At 39.8% G+C, this 16,539-nt stretch overlaps 1 protein-coding gene across 2 annotated transcripts in view; it reads right to left on the bottom strand.

Annotated features, from left to right (window-relative positions):
* The window catches only part of LOC127430095 (neurobeachin-like), a 401,279-nt gene extending 385,911 nt beyond the window's left edge, over positions 1–15,368 (bottom strand). Inside the window, exon 1 of one of the 2 annotated variants that reach the window (XM_051679563.1) lies at positions 15,120–15,368. In XM_051679563.1, coding sequence (XP_051535523.1) covers positions 15,120–15,368 — 249 coding nt within the window. The remainder of the gene's footprint in view (positions 1–15,119) is intronic. The other variant, XM_051679564.1, reaches the window with a different exon arrangement.
* Positions 15,369–16,539: the final 1,171 nt, after the last annotated feature.

Genomic DNA, 16,539 nt, shown 5'->3' with positions numbered 1-16,539 from the left:
ATGGTCCTCTGAATTTGAAGGATCTGTAGAGATTCTGTATGGAGGAATGGTCTCAGATCCCTTGCAGGTGTTCTCCAACCTCATTAGGCATTATAAGAGAAGTCTCAGAGGTGTTATCTCAGCAAAGGGAGGTTGCAAAAAGTATTGAATAAAAGGGTGCCAATAATTATGGCCAATGCGTTTTGAAGAAAAATATTTATTTAATAATGGAATATTTCCACTGTTCAATTGTTTTACTTCAATTAAAGTTTAGATTTTTGTGATTTTTTCAAAATTATAAAGAATGCAGATTTTTTTTCACAGCCTTCTTTGCTCATTTTTACCAAGGGTGACAATATTTCTGGCCAACACTGTATATCATTGAATATTGAAAATTTACATAATATGATCACACAGGAAATCTGAAAGTTCATGTACCCTGAAATCAACCCCAATCAGCCGAATTACTGACAAGCACCATCCCCCATCAAACATTTATATATACAGGGGTTAATCAAATACTGAAGCTCACACATGCCCAAACGCAACAACACTTCCAGCTTCGGCCACTGGGGTTAGTGCTTCGATTTTTGGTAACCAGATGACTAAATGGCTAATTACCCATTTTATCATCAAAAACCACAAAATTACCATTTAATAGAGGTATCAGTATCAATATCAGTGTTGACCTTGATTATTGACCTTGGTATTGGATCGAAAAGAAAATAAGGGGCGTCGCCCATCCCTGAATGAAACAGTCCAAATGTTACAAACAGTAGAGAGAGGGGGTAATGAATAGGATTGATATTTTTATTGGTTTGAATTTCCAATGTGTGCCAAGTTCCATTCAGTTAGATTAGGTCCAGCTTGCCAGTCAAGCCTAGGTGTTTTACCTGACTGACTGATGGCCCCGTTTCCTGTTCCTGCTCTAACACATCATCCTGTCCAAAAGTAGAGATGCCTTCTGGAATGGCAGAGTAGCTTTTACAAAGTCTCTGCAAATCTGGTATGCAAGATTTAAGGTGTGTTGAGAGTACATTATGCATTAGTCTTGACAAAGTGTAACTTTCCACGTTTCATTCCTTTGAATCAGATTTAATGGTACGATAAAGTGAAATGGATCTGCTGCCTCAGTCAAAACAGTGAAAGTAAATCTAGTGGGATCAATTCCATTACACAACTCTGAAGCATTGCCCACTAGATACTCCAGCGATCAATTCATAATCATTTTTGAGACACTGGTAAGAAAAATGGTGTTAACTCAATGACAGGATGATTGCAACTATGATAAATGAAATGCACAAAGTTTGAAGCACTGTAGTTTAGCTGGGTGTTTCTTCAACTGTGGGCACTGTGGAGTTTTTTTTTTTCACTAGCTTAAAAGAATTGTTCCCCTAAAAATGAAAATTCTTTCATCATTTCCTCACCCTCATGCCATCCAAGATGTGTATGACATTCTTTCTTCTGCTGAACACAAACGAAGATTTTTAGAAGAATATCTCAGAATATCTCAAGTGAACTTTGAAGCTCCAAACAGGACATAAAGGTAGCATAAAGATTTAGTGGTTTAATCCATGTATTCAGAAATGATCCAATCGGTTTTGGGTGAGAACAGACCAAAATGTAACTTCTTTTTCAATGTGCTTATTGCCACTGCAGTCTCTAGGCATGATCATGATTTCAAGCTCGATTACACTTCCTAGCACTTGACGCATGCGCATCCCAGTGCCATCTTATAGTCTGCTCATGCGTCTAACTCTTGGAAGTGTAATTGAGCTTGAAATAATGATCGCTAAGGAGACTGCTAATGTCAAGATTTATAGTGAAAAAATTGTTACCTTTTGGAACTTTACGTGCTTTTTGGAGCTTCAGCTGAAGCTGTTTGGAAAATATTTTTTTTCACAGCCTTCTTTGCTCATATTTAGCAAGCGTGATATTATTTTTGGCCACCACTGTATATCATTGAATACTGAAAATGTATATAATACAATCACACAGGAAATCTGAAAGTTCATATTTTGGCCACTATTCACTTGCATTGTATGGACCTACTGAGCTGAGATATTCTTCTATACAAATTTGTTTGTGTTCTGCAGAAGAATCAGATTTACAAGTGCTGGCTAATGCGTTTGGCTGATGCTAAACATAGATTTTCTAAAATTGTTATTCATGTCAGCACTAACGATGTGAATGTCCGGCTTCGCCACTCGGAGATCACTAACGATAATGTTAAAGAGGTGTGTGAACAATGTCAGACACTGTAATATGCTCTGGCCTCCTCCCTGCTCATCGTGGTGATGAGGTTTATAGCAGATTAGTGTCACTGAACGGCTGGATGTCAGAGTGGTGTCCGGAGAATAGCATAGGATTTATAGACAATTGGAAGAGTTTTTGGGACAGACTGACCTGCTAAAGTGAGACGGACTACATCCCTCCAGGGAAGGTGCCTCTCTCCTCTCTAGTAATTTGGCTCATAGTCTTAATAGTGATAGTATTTGACTAACTGGGGCCCAGGTCAGGAAGCAGACAAACTGGTTAATCCGAACGTCTGCTAGCTGCCATGAGACATCACACAGGTCACATAAACTACAACACATAAAGACTGTATCACCTAGATATCATATAGAGACTGTGTCTGTTCCCTGAACTACCACACACAAAACTCTCACACAAAAAAATGTGATTAAGGTCAAACTTGAAAAAAAAAAGGAAGAAAATTGAAGATAAACATCATATAAAGGTAGGGCTAATAAACATTAGACCTCTTACAACCAAAGCACTAATTGTAAATTAAATTAATACAGATCATAGTTTGGATGTGCTCTGTTTGACTGAAACCTGGCTTAAACTGGATGGATATATTGGTTTAAATAAATCTACTCCCTCAGGTTATTGTTATAAACATGATCCTCATCTGAAGGCTCGAGGAGGAGGTGTTGCTACAATTTACATTGAAGTTTTTGGTGTTACTCAGAGGACAGGATATAAGTCTTTTGAACTAATAATTTTTTTTAAACTAATAATGCTTAATGTGACCATCAGATATAAATAAAAAAACCTCTGGTCTATGGTCTAGCTCCACAGTACTTAAGTGACCTTCTGAAACACTATATTCCATCATGTTCATTACGATCACAAAATTCTGGCTTGTTAATAGTTCCTAGAATATCAAAATCCACAAAAGTAGATAGATCCTTTTCCTATTTGGCTACTAACTCATGGAATAGTCTCCCTAACACTGTTCGGGACGCAGACACACTCAATCGGTTTAAGTCTAGACCAAAGACTCATCTATTTAGCCATCATCTCACAATTAGGCTGCTTTAGTTAGGTCTGACAAAACAAGAAACATCTATCATGATCTATAAATCTGCATAAAACTGAATGGCATCTACGCTAATATTATTCTATTTGTTTCCATGTCTCAACCTCTGGATTCATATTCCGAGGTTACCAGAGCTGACCAAATCCAGCTCTGTTCCTGCTTGGTGTCGGACTTCACTGCTATGTGTCTCTTAGTGATGATGACTAAATGCAGCCGGTGCTAGCCAGACATCACTTCAGTCTTTTATGATTGACTTCAGAGGATGAAATGATGCCAACACCAACTGTGAGACATCGGATATATCATATGCCACTGCCTGAACCTTGGACTTAGGATGGACCCCACCGAACCTCACCAAAATGACCTACCGGTTGAACTGCAATGCACCTCTTTGATCTCTGCCTGCATCACCTTTGTCTATTGATGGACTACACTCTTGAAATGGAATACATAGACTGTAATTTAAGTGCCAACAAAAGCCTTCATCAGCCAACTAACAAAGGACAATGCATCTATGTGAACCTCTGCAACTAATCCAGGATGGAATTCAAAGACATTAGTCATTAATCTTACAGTTCATTAAAACAATATTTTTTTTTTAAACGCTGGACCTTAACATTTACTTGATTTACTAATCTCATAACATGACCTGCACTGCACATAAATAACTCATACTGGCATTATATTCATGCTGGTTAGCCAGAGGGGAACTAGCTCCCACAGTGAGCCTGGTTTCTCCCTATGTTTTTTTTCTCCATTAACCAACATCTATTGGAGTTTTGTCTTCCTTGTCACAGTCGCCTTCAGCTTGCTCACAGGGGTTCTAAATACAATTATTATTTAATTATTTAATTTTTATACACAATTTACAATCATATTTAATCAAACTACACAATGATCACTTTAAGACTTTATAGAATTACAGTTTAATTTTTTGCTAATGCATAATTTTCTGTAAAGCTGCTTTGAAACGATGTGTGTTGTGATAAGCGCTATACATATAAACATGACTACAGACGAGTGACATCTGTAGAGAGCGAGGCTGGGACAGCAAAAACAGTAAGGATTGACACTTGTGGGAAATTATCTCTATCAGCTGCTCTGTGTTTCAATGAGAGCTGGAGAGGGATAAAAAAGGTGACCAGACTGCCGGAGGGGTGAGAGAGAGATGCACGATGCTGACTGTGTGTTCATTGATTTTATGTTGTGCTGAAAAGCAGTTTGTTGGTTGTGATGCCGAAACCCGGGATTTTTTGGAGGAAGGAAACGTTATCATGGAGTCCTCGTGCTGGCCGAAATCTTCAAGACCCTGGCAGGCATCCACCAGGTTCAACATCAGGCCCTGCTTGAGCTACGCAGGAGCAGCTATTCCAGGTGCTGGTCCAGGCTCAAGCAGAGGTCCGGCAGGTGTTTCGGAGCTTAGTACCCCAGGAGGGGTCTTCCACCACGACCCCAGATGTGACTACAGCCACGCTTGCTAAGATGGGACCACAAGATGACCCTGAGGCTTACATCGAGCTGTTTGAGTGGATGACTGAGGCGTGGAAGTGGCAAAACACCCAGTGGGCGGTCTGTCTACTGCCAATGCTGACTGAGGAAGCCCAACACGTGGCCCATCAACTTCCAGTCAACAACATCTTGCAGCGGGTTGGCCGTAGCACAAAGCAGCATTGCTAGCACTTCCAGTCACTGACGCTTGGTGAGCACCATGAAGCCTGACGAAGGTGGATGCTGGCTGAAGATCGAGATGGTGAGGAGATACTCGATCTGGTGGTACTGGAGCAGTTCATCGCCCAGCTACCGAAAGGGACAGTGGAGTGGGTCCACTGCCACTGACCGGCGTTGCTGGATGGGGCGGTCCAGCTGGCTGAGGACCATATTGCGGCATATTCGGGGACCAGTGAGCCCTCTTCTCTCTTGCTCTCTCCTCCCTCCTCCTCTCATTCCCCTCATCCTGTTCCTATTCCCCGAAAATGGGGAATTCCTACCCCAAAACTGGATCCCTGGTCCCGTGGGCCGTTCATCCCACCGGTTTCCCCTAACCCTATCTGCTCTCCCCCACAGGCTGGTGAATCCGCTGCCGCGAGTGTGGGTGTGAAGTCTGGCCAGTCTGTTGGAGCTGCGGGGAACCTGGGCATTTCCAGGACCGATGCTCCATGATGGAGGTGGAGACATTGAGCAGGAGCATGCTGGATACCTGTGAGTATTAAGGGGGGCACATATCAAGCCTTGGTGGATTCAGGTTGTAATCAAACCTCCATTCACCAAAGCTTGGTTCAATCCGAGGCTTTGGATACAAGCTGGCTGGTGAAGGTTAGGTGTGTAAATGGGGATATCCAAAGTTACCCTGTAGTGACTATTCAAGTCACTATTCAATTTCGGGGACAAAAACATAGTGCAGAGGCTGCGGTTTATTCCCGCCTCACCCATCCACTAATCTTGGGAATGAATTGGCCGGCATTTACTACCTTATTAAGGGGAATGTGTGTGGATGGGTCCTGCAACAAAGTGTATCACCGTGTGTGACTCGCTGGCTGGGGAGGCGGAGCCAGGGCTGACTACGTCAGCTCCATGTCAGGAGGATGTATGGGAGGGGTAAGTCTCAGCTTCCCCAGCCTTTAGAGGATTCCCTGCTGGGAATTTCCCTCTGGAGCAGACGTGAGTCAAGACCCTTAGGCATGCCTTTGACCAAGTGAAAGTGATTGATGGTCAATGCCTCCAGCCAGACATTGCACTTGCATATCAATTATCAATTACAATTATCAAGGATTGGTTGTAGCGAGTGACACAGGATGCTCAGTCAAAAGAGCATACAACCAAACTGTTAATACCGCAGAGCCGTTGGGAAATGTTATTCCAGACAGCTCATTATAATCCGACTTGGGGCAGGAAAATTGCCCATTTCTATTGGCTGGGCATTCGCGGCGATGTTCGCAGGTGATGTGTGGCAATTCGGGAAGAATTAAAGGCCATGCTAGATGTGGGGGTATTAGAAGAATCCCACAGTGACTGGGCCAGCCCGGTGGTGCTGGTTCCGAAGAGTGACAGCTCGGTCCGGTTCTGTGTGGATTATAGAAAAGTCAATGCGGTGTCTGAATGTGATTCATACCCAATGCCTCGGATTGATGAGCTGCTCGATCGGTTAGGCGCAGCTCACTTTTATTCGACACTGGATTTAACAAAGGGATATTGGCAAATCCCCTTAACTCCTATGTGCAGTGAAAAGACGGCACCATTCCACACCATTCAGATTATACCAATTTGTGATGCTCCCGTTCGGTTTGTTCGAGGTCCCAGCTACGTTTCAGTGGCTCGTGGACCGAATCCTCAGACCACACGCTGCATACACCGCTGCCTATCTGGATGATATTATTATTTACAGTAATGATTGGCAGCGGCACCTGCACCATCTGAGGGATGTCCTGAGGTCATTGAGAGAAGCAGGACTCACGGCAAACCCAAAGAACTGTGCAATTGGGCGGGTGGAAGTACGGTATCTTGGCTTTCACTTGGTTCATGGGCAAGTGCGGCCCCAAATTGATAAAACCGCCGTGATTGCAGCCTGCCCGAGACATTAGACCAAAAAGGAGGTGAGACAGTTCCTGGGGCTGGCTGGCTATTATCGTAGGTTTGTGCCTAATTTTTCAACCATCACCAGCCTGCTGACTGATCTCACTAAAAAGGGGGCACCAGATCTGGTCCAGTGGACGGAGTTGTGTCAGCAGGCGTTCACGCGGGTGAAAGCTACACTTTGCGGTGGGCCGCTCTTGCATTCCCCTGACTTCTCTCTCTTTTTTGTTGCAGACGGATGCATAGGACAGGGGGTTGGGGGCTGTATTATCCCAGGTAGTGGGGGGAGGAGTGGGAGGAATCCGTGAGGAAGCTCTCGGTGCGAGAGACGAAATAGAGCATGATAGAGTGCCTGGCCATCAAATGGGTGGTCCTCACCCTCTGGTACTACCTGCTTGGGAGGGCCTTCACCCTCTGTTCGGACCACGCCCCACTCCAATGGCTCCATCGCATGAAGGATGCCAATGCACGGATCACCCGTTGGTATCTGGCTCTCCAGCCTTTTAAGCTTGAGGTGGTCCACAGGCCGGGGGCACAGATGGCTGTGGCGGATTTCCTCTGGGGGGGGAGTAAGTCACAGGCCGGATGGCTCCCCGGCCTGAGTCGGGCAATGGGAGTATGTGGTGATGTGGGCATGGCCGAGTGACATCTGTGGAGAGAAAGGCCAGGAGAGGAAGAAGGGTAAGGATTGACACCTGTGGGAAATGATCTCTAACAGTGGGATAAAAAGGGTGTCCAGACTGCCGGAGGGGAGAGAGAGACGCACGATGCTGACTGTGTGTTCATTCATTTTATGTTGTGCTGAAAAGCAGTTTGTTGGTTGACATTAAAAAGTGTAGAAATAAAACTCACATTGGATTGTTCACCTGGCTCTCGCTTCCTCCTTCAGAGAGAGTTAAAGAACCTTGTCACACTATTCCATTAATAAATTTGTCTACTAACAATATTCAACAGTTGACCTGGATTCATCACAGGAGAATTTAGTATTTTTATTTTTTATTTTTTTGTCAAGGACAATTGATAATTCTGTGGTGGAAATGACATAGTAAACATTTTTTGAATAAAATAGCAGACACCTTTGTCTTGCTAAAGTTAATTTCATAACTAGCATTTTATGTGTCCTCAAAACACGCTATAAATTAATTAATAATTTACACATTTTGCATAATTTGACAGAATTTCACCTTGATTGAAAGACAATAGAACTGTTCTTATTTCATCTCAAGCATGCTCTGCACTGACACTGTTGTATCCTTGGTAAACAAGCACATGACTTTTTGTAAATATGTTTGACAAAATGTTTGGTCATGGTGGAAATTACGCTACAATTAAGGGGCAGTCAGTATTTGTGTAAAAACTGATATAAATAATTTTCTCTCAGTAAATACTGAGATTAATGTCAGTAAGGTCTATGTCGGTCAATCAGATCAAGGAAGGTGAGAGTCGCCCCAGTGCATCTGCATAAAGATACTGTTCTCCTCACTTCATGATTCCTCTGAGACAAATGGGTTGTGACGAGAATATCGAAAGTCTCTCAGAATCACAGGACACTACAGCAATGCCTTTGCACTGACACTCCAAGAGCTGCGACATGGTAAATGAAACGCGCTACAAAGTTTGAAGCACTGTAGTATTGCAGGGTGTTTCTTCAACTATGGGCACAGTGGATTTTTTTTCACTAGCTTAAAAGAATAGTTCCCCTAAAAATGAAAATTCTCTCATAATTTCCTCACCCTCATGCCATCCAAGATGTGTATGACATTCTTTCTTCTGCTGAACACAAACTCAGAGACAAATGGGTTGTGACGAGAGTGTCGCAAGTCACTCAGACTTTCACTCAGCATTGTGAGAGTATCGCAATGCCTTTGCCCTGATACGCCAAGGGCTGCAACACATCTTCCTGGCCTAAACTTGTTGCTTCCCACTGTGACAGAATGGGTGGTAATTAATCTCTGGAGCAAGAACAATGAGACTGCAAATATCACTCTTGCAGTCAGGGTCAGATCTGTACTGGCAGAGTTATTAGGCCGTTTGGGCTTGCTAGACAAACACACTTGAGAGCTGGGACTGAATTGCTGAGAAGACACGTTTAACATGATTAATTAATAAAAGAGTGATTGGGCTGAATAAATCAAGGGCTACGATGAAACATGACAAAAACAACCAAAGGATTTAGTTAGGATAGGAGAAGGTATTTTAACATTGAAAACTGTAAACTTTACAATACAAAATGGTTCTATACACAATACTCTCTTCTACTAAAACAGATAACTGTGCCAGATGTTTGTGTGAATATGCAATGTAAATCATGGCTAAAATATCCTTGGCAAACAGTGGCTACGGGAGGGGCAGTAATTACTTTTTCCACAGTCAAATCAGAAATACATCCTGGTGTGCGGTAACAGCAGCATTTGTGAGCTCATGAACAGGACCTGATGTCTAAAAGCCACCAGCATTGTCTCCTTGACACACCACGAGCTGCTATTGTGTGAGACACAGTCAACAATGACAAAAGAAACACCTGATCCCAAGTTTAAGAAGAGCCCATCTGCTTCTACAACCCCAAATCCCAAAAAAATTGGGACAGTATGAAAAATGCAAATAAAAAGGAGTGATTTGTAAATTATATTCAGTTTTTGCTATTTTGAAAGCACTACAACTACACATTATATGATGTTGTAAGGCTGGAACCAGAATGTTTACACCCAAAAGGTGCTATTTCCGATAAAAGTCGAACTCTGCGAGAACCAACGTCATAAAACTCTCACACAGAAGAGCATCTCCACCTTAGACAACACACCCTACTGATTAACGAAATCTCACTCACATCTGCCCCCCTCTCTTACATACCTCACCTCAGGTCATTTTAGAGTCACCAAAAACTAAGTTACGACTTATCCTGTTCTGTAATGTAAAAGGTTTTCTGATCATACATGTTTGGTATCATTCAAGAGGTCTCAGTGCAACTGGTAAAATGGTCTCATTCCTTTTTAGCAAAGTAAAATCACAAGTAAGATTTAAGAACTTACAGGGAACAGATGCTGTATGCAGATTAGGTGCTTTCTTTGTAAACATCAAACGACCTACTCAATCACAAATTTCAAAGGTCTACTTACAACTCCCTAAATTGTAAACCAAATCCTTGATAACATCAAACAAACACATCTGAAATAACAATAGAATTGTGTGGTACTTAAGGAGAGATGGCAGAGGAGCTTGGGGAATCTGTTGTCAGATCTCCCGCACAATTGCTGTGTGTCACTTTATATTGCCAGGTATGTTACTTTGACTTGTCTTTTATTTTTAGAAATGTTTGTTTATTCTGATCATGCCTGAAATTGTCTTTGATTGATTTTGTAACTTATGTTTTAAATCCAACCTGGCAAATAAATTGTTACTTTTTGATTTATTCTGTATTTCTCCGAAATCTTTTATCACCAGTAGATTCGAGGGATACCTTTTGTTACTGCAAACTTATGTCCAGGATAATGATCATTACTGGAGCTTATGAATTGGAGAAAACCATGTAAGACTACCAGTCACTGCTTATCACCATCTTAGCAAGTTGTATGAAACGTGACTAATTAAAAATCATCTGGTTATGAGCAAGCAGTAGGCGGCCGAACCAGATGATATTAGTAAACCTGTAACCGCTGACTATGAACGGGACTGGCGATTTTGTGTCCGTGAGATCTATACTCTGAGCGACAATCGGGACCTGAATGAAAGGATAATGAAAGTTAGGACGATTCAGAGTAATCAATAACTTAAAAAGATTACACTAAAAGTTAAAAGTAAATCAGTTAGAGCTTAAATCTAAATTAGAGGTTCAACTTAAACTGGAGTCAATATAATAATTGTCAATTGATAAAGTGCAAATTAATAAGTGTTTTTGGTTCAGCGCTCAGAAAAGACAGAACAATGCAGAAACCTTCAAGGGCCATTCTATTGGAATCCAACATCGGACCAATAGTTTGGTTATACTCTTTTTACAAAGTTTTACTTTGTAATTTCATTTTTTTTTTTTAAATGTACAGTAATTTCAAATCAGTTGATTGCAACACGCCATGCAACATGGGCAATTTAAGACTAATAACAATTTGACGAGTTGAAATAACAAGGCGATTTGAAACAAGATATGTTAAACAGGTAAGGCAATTGTGTCATAGTACTGTATACTGTATAAGGAGCCTAAAAAAAAAGCCTTGTCCTTTAAGAGCAAGGATCGTTCAAGACTTGTCAATTTGCCAAGAGATGCTTCAGCAAATAATCTAGCACTTTGAGAACAATGTTCCCCAAAGACAAATTTTGGGCATTTCACCCTCTACAGTGCACATTATAGTTAAAACATTCAAGGAATCTGGTCAAATCTTGGTGCGTATAGGGCAAGATGAAAACCACTTCTGAAAGCGAGTGATCTCTGATCCTCGGACATCAATGTCTTAAAAAACGGCATACATCTGTAATGGATATCATGAACATGGGCTTGGGATTACTTTAGTAAACCTTTGTTAGTCAACACCACTCACCACTGCAGGTCCAAAAGCCAGTGTCTGTATGGGCCAGGGGTGTGTCAGTGCCCATGGCATGGGTAACTCGCACATTTGTGAGAATATCATGAATGCAGACAGATATGTAAAAATTTTGGAGCAACATATAGCACTGTCTTTTACAGAGATGTCCCTGCATTTTCCAGCAGGACAACTTCAAACCACATACTGCCCGGATTACAAGTGCATGGCTGTGTAAGCAGAGTGCGGGTGTTAGACTGTCCTGCTTGCAGCCCTGGCCTGTCTCCATTGAGAATGTGTGACGCATTATGAAGCACAACATACGGCAATGAAGACCCCACACAATTGTGCAGCTAAAGACCTACATAATGGATGAATGGGGGAAAATTCCACTTTCTAAACTTAACAAACTTGTGTCTTCAGTGCCCAAATGCTTAATAAGTGTTATTAAAACAAAAGGTCATGTTTCAAAGTGGAAAACACTCGGCTGTCCCAACTTTTTTGGAGCGTTGCAATCATCTGATTTGAAATTACTATGCATTTAAAAAAAAAAAAAATATATTTAATTCACAGGTTAAAACATATAATGTGTCGTTTCAGTGCTTTCAATATAGCAAAGGATGAATATAATTTAAAAATCACTCATTTTTGTTTTTTATTAGCATTTTTCATACTGTCCCAACTTTGGGGTTGTAGTTTCTTAAAACCAAAGTGTCATTTCTGCATCATAGTGTCACCAATCGGAATTGCAAAAATAATGACCATTTTCCAGTGAGTGTGCCATTAGTCGGCTAAACAGATTTTCCAGTCCCAAACTCAAACCATTGTTTGAGCCAATGTTGCTGGTTCAGGCTGGTCAGGATACTCAAACAAACATAGTGCCACAGAGCCACATTGTTTACACTTTTTGGGGAAGTCAATATGGCTTACTTATAGTTGTCTCTGCATGTTAACCTGGGGTAGAAGAAAGCATTTAACATCAAAAACTGACGCTTCAGTTTTAATCCATAATTTTCTGTGCAAGTGGTCAATATATTATCAAACCAAAGGCATCTGTATTGACAAATCAATCACGTTTACTAGAAATGATGGCGCACAGGAGAATACAAGTCTTAATTTGGTTATTCTTTTCTAGCAGATCAGTTAGTTTATCTGACAGCTCATTACTCAGGCTTTATTTCCCAAGAATCACACAGAGTAAAAAAATGTTTGCAAAACCAAAGTTATGAAATAAGTAATGTTTTACCAGTTTAAACACCCTTGTCTTCTGATAAAATGTGTATTAAGGCACACTCAGCAAATGGACCATTAACTTATATTGTTCATTAAAATTCTGTCATCATTCACTCACTCTCATGTTGTTTTAAACCTGTTTTACTCTCTTTGCCTCAATCGAAAACAAAAGGAGATGTTTAGTAAGGGTGGTCTAATCGAAACTAAAGTATTGAAACTTCCAATACTGATGTTGTATCGAGAGGATCGATCCTCACATAAAGATATAGACACTACAGATTTTTACTAAACTAGTGATATTATTATTTCTTTACCATGACAACTGTTGCATTTCACAAGACTCAAAGTGGAAATAATAACTATATAAGCAAATAGCATTTGATTGGATCTATTTCTCCTTCTGCTCAATCCAGACAATGCTCATTTGATTAAAAAAATAAATGTTTTCATTTATTTTATTTTATTTTTATATGATTTAGTGGGCATATATTACTAATATTTTAAAACCAAATTGTATCACAGCTTATTTTTTTAAGAAATAATACAAATATTATTCCAAACTACTAAATGCCAGCATTTCTTTCAAGAATTTCAGCTTTTAACAAGATTTTTTTTAACCGTCTCCAAGTAGTCGCAGACAGCGCTCATTTGATAAACATTTAATTAAAATGTATTTAAAATGTAAAATCTGCTAAACGACTGAAAATGTTCTGTTGTTAATAAATGATAAACAAAAAAAATATGTTTGATGATTTGCAGTTTAGGCCTATAAATTAATAATAAAAAAAATGCTTTTAAATCTAATGTTAAATGGCTAAAATTACCAGAATTATCCTCGAGAAATCAGGAAAATATCCTTTTAATAGAGGTTTTGGTATTAGTATCGACATCGATATCAGCGATATTGGCTTTGATATACTTGGTAACGGACTGACAAGAAAATAAGTGGAATCGCCCATCACTAGGCAGAATATTAGCCTTGGTCACTAAATTTTCCATATAATGAAATTGAAAGGTGTCCAACACACTCTCACAGAGAAACCATAAGGATTCGTACTAGTTAGCTAAATTGTACGAAATTGTACGAGTTGGGTCATACGACTTCGTATTACTTTTACAACAGCCGGTTACTCTCCCTTGTCTCCTTCTAAAATGTGACAATTACTTTCTTCTGTCATTCATAACATACTCATCCCACTTAAAATTATGCTTTGAGACTCTATACGCTTAGGTATAGAGCGTATATAGAGATCTATATGCTTACATGATACCTAACATCATCTTTTATGTTGTGAAGAAAGAAAGTCACACAGGTTTGGAACAACATAAGGGTGAGTAAATGATGAAAGAATTTTCATTTTTGAGTGAACTATTACTTTACTAGTGAAATGTATCAACAAAACAGCAAGCCATGCAGTAACCCTAGTCTGTTAATTCAGACAATGTTTTACACCATCAGAGAAAAAAAAAAAAACAGACATGCACAAATTTAACACACTTAAATGATGTCACAATATCACATACGACATCACAGGGACAAACTTTCATAAACCTTAAGAAAACTTTAAATTACACACTACTGTTTTCAAAGACAAACTTATTGTCATTCAGCGAGCAAATCCATTCCATACAGCCCCAAATGTAAGATTCCAGTACTTTGATTAGTGAACTTTATTATAAATCCCATTCCCACCAGCTTACCTAAAAGCACTGAACATCCATAGGCCTACATAGCATATATTTCAGTAAACTTTCAATAACAGTGTTGATCTTCAGAATTGAATAGGAAAAGTGTTCAATGGTGTTATGACCTTGTTTTTCTTTCTGAGCTTTTCTATTATTTGTATTTTTATAATATTTATATTTAATGCATTTAATCATATTTAATAATGATTATACATGTATGTTTTTTGTTATTTTATTCAATTTATCTTTAATATATTATAATTTTTGTAATTTTTCATATATTTATTAGAAATCATCTATATTTTTTCCTGATACTCAGGCCTTTTTCCTGTTTTTCTTTAATGCAGTACTCACTGTTCTTTGTTTACATAATGTAATAAATAATAATAATAATAATAATAATAATAATAATATATTGTTATTAGTAGTAGCATTCGTATTAGTATTGTAACACAAATGCTGCATGTAAACTACAGCAGGACACCTGTTTAGGTTACTGTTAGCAAGCAAGACACCTTGCAATCTGTCACTAAGTGTATTGTAGCCTAAATGATGCATCCAGAATTACTGTAACAAAGTCATAACATCATTCATTAACTCATTCAAAAAAAAAAAAAAGCCTCAAGCTTTTTTTATAATATGTGACCCAACAATAAACAAATATGTGACCCAACAATAAACAAAGTCTGTCTCCAATTCCAATGAGCATTCTGTCTAGACTGTATTCAAAGGTTCAAACTTGCCTGTGGTAGTCTACAACAAAAATGGTCTAGGCAGCACTTTAGGTTTAGAGACGCAGCCAAAGTCACACTTACCAGATTTAACACTGTTTCCACGATATCTCTATTGCTGACCTCTCCGACTTGAATGAGACCAGTGAGGACTGCAAATTTCATCTTGATATTCCGAATTGGAACCGACGGGTTTATCACCACCGAGCCGGAGCAAGACATCGTCATCATCATGTCACCGTTACCGGAGCCAGCGGCGGCGGCTCCGTGCTGCCTGTGTCCAGGGGGATGTGCTCTGTCGCCCTGCGTGGCCACCGGCTGAACGCTCGCCATGTCTAGCTGGTACTGGAGTTTGTCAGCCGCGGTGTCCCTGGTTTAAATGCAGCGCAGTGTCATCAAGGACAGCAGGTGTTTGAATAAATTCAAGTTAAAGGAATATCTAGAGAGCAACTATAATGGGAAAAACCTCCGATACTGTGTTAAAATCCACCGGCTTTGCAATAAGATACATCCGAATGCATGTGGCAGTTTCACAGAATATTATGTTCTGAAGATGCTCCGCACACTGTACCGGGCTCTTGCCTGCCTCCCTGATTTGTGTTTAGTGATGAAGAATGTGGGTTTGCATTACCCATCTGGGTGTACCGATCAAGTATTTTGCATGCTGGGAAAACGCCCTCTATGTTCAGTGGTGTACCATAGGCTGCAGTGTACACAGCCACTCTCTTCACCTACATGGATAGCAGGATGGAATCGATGCACGAGGAATCATAATATCTCTTTCTAAATGAATATGGCAAAGCAGTCCATGACTTCTCTCCATTTAGATGCATTTTTTCCCTTCTGTAAAACAAAAATGGTGAAATTTTAAAGAATATCCTGGCCACTCTTTTCCATGTAATAAAGTGAATGAGGACAGAGGGTGTCAAGCTCCAAAATGGCTAACAAAGTGGTCTATATTGCAAGTCGGCAGAGGCCCTAAAGAACAAAATTTCGTTCTATTCCTCCCATAATCTGGAGTCTTGGAATATAGCACACAAGTCTACTTTTATGATACTTTTCTGGTGCTTTTTTAGACAGCCCCAGACCTCCCACCTTTTGTGTTCCATGGAAAGAAAAAAAAAATCAAGTCTTGCAATGATATGGATATGGATATGAAACTAAATATGCCTTTAGAATGAAAATAACACTCTTGTAGATTAGACCTGGTTTGATTCTTTTTAATCCATTACCTATTTGAGCAGACTTAGTGTAATAACAGTTTTTCTCAATCGCTTTGGCTCAATTTTTGAAACAGTCTTAACATTCTCTAAACTGTAAGTGCAATTGTCACAACTGTTTTATGGGACATCACAACTCTATTGCATGTCTGAAAAATGAAGTAACTCACCCAAAACATTTAATTCATGCTTCAAAACCTAGTTATTGTGTCAGTAAATTGGCCAATGCCAACAAAAAGAAAAGAAAAAAAGAAAAAACAATTGTCATTGTGTGAGCCGTACTG

The sequence above is a fragment of the Myxocyprinus asiaticus genome, chromosome 39 (assembly GCF_019703515.2).
Source record: "Myxocyprinus asiaticus isolate MX2 ecotype Aquarium Trade chromosome 39, UBuf_Myxa_2, whole genome shotgun sequence".
Lineage (NCBI taxonomy): Eukaryota > Metazoa > Chordata > Actinopteri > Cypriniformes > Catostomidae > Myxocyprinus > Myxocyprinus asiaticus.
Note: the sequence above shows the minus strand (reverse complement) of the source record. Positions and strands in the feature narration are given on the sequence as shown.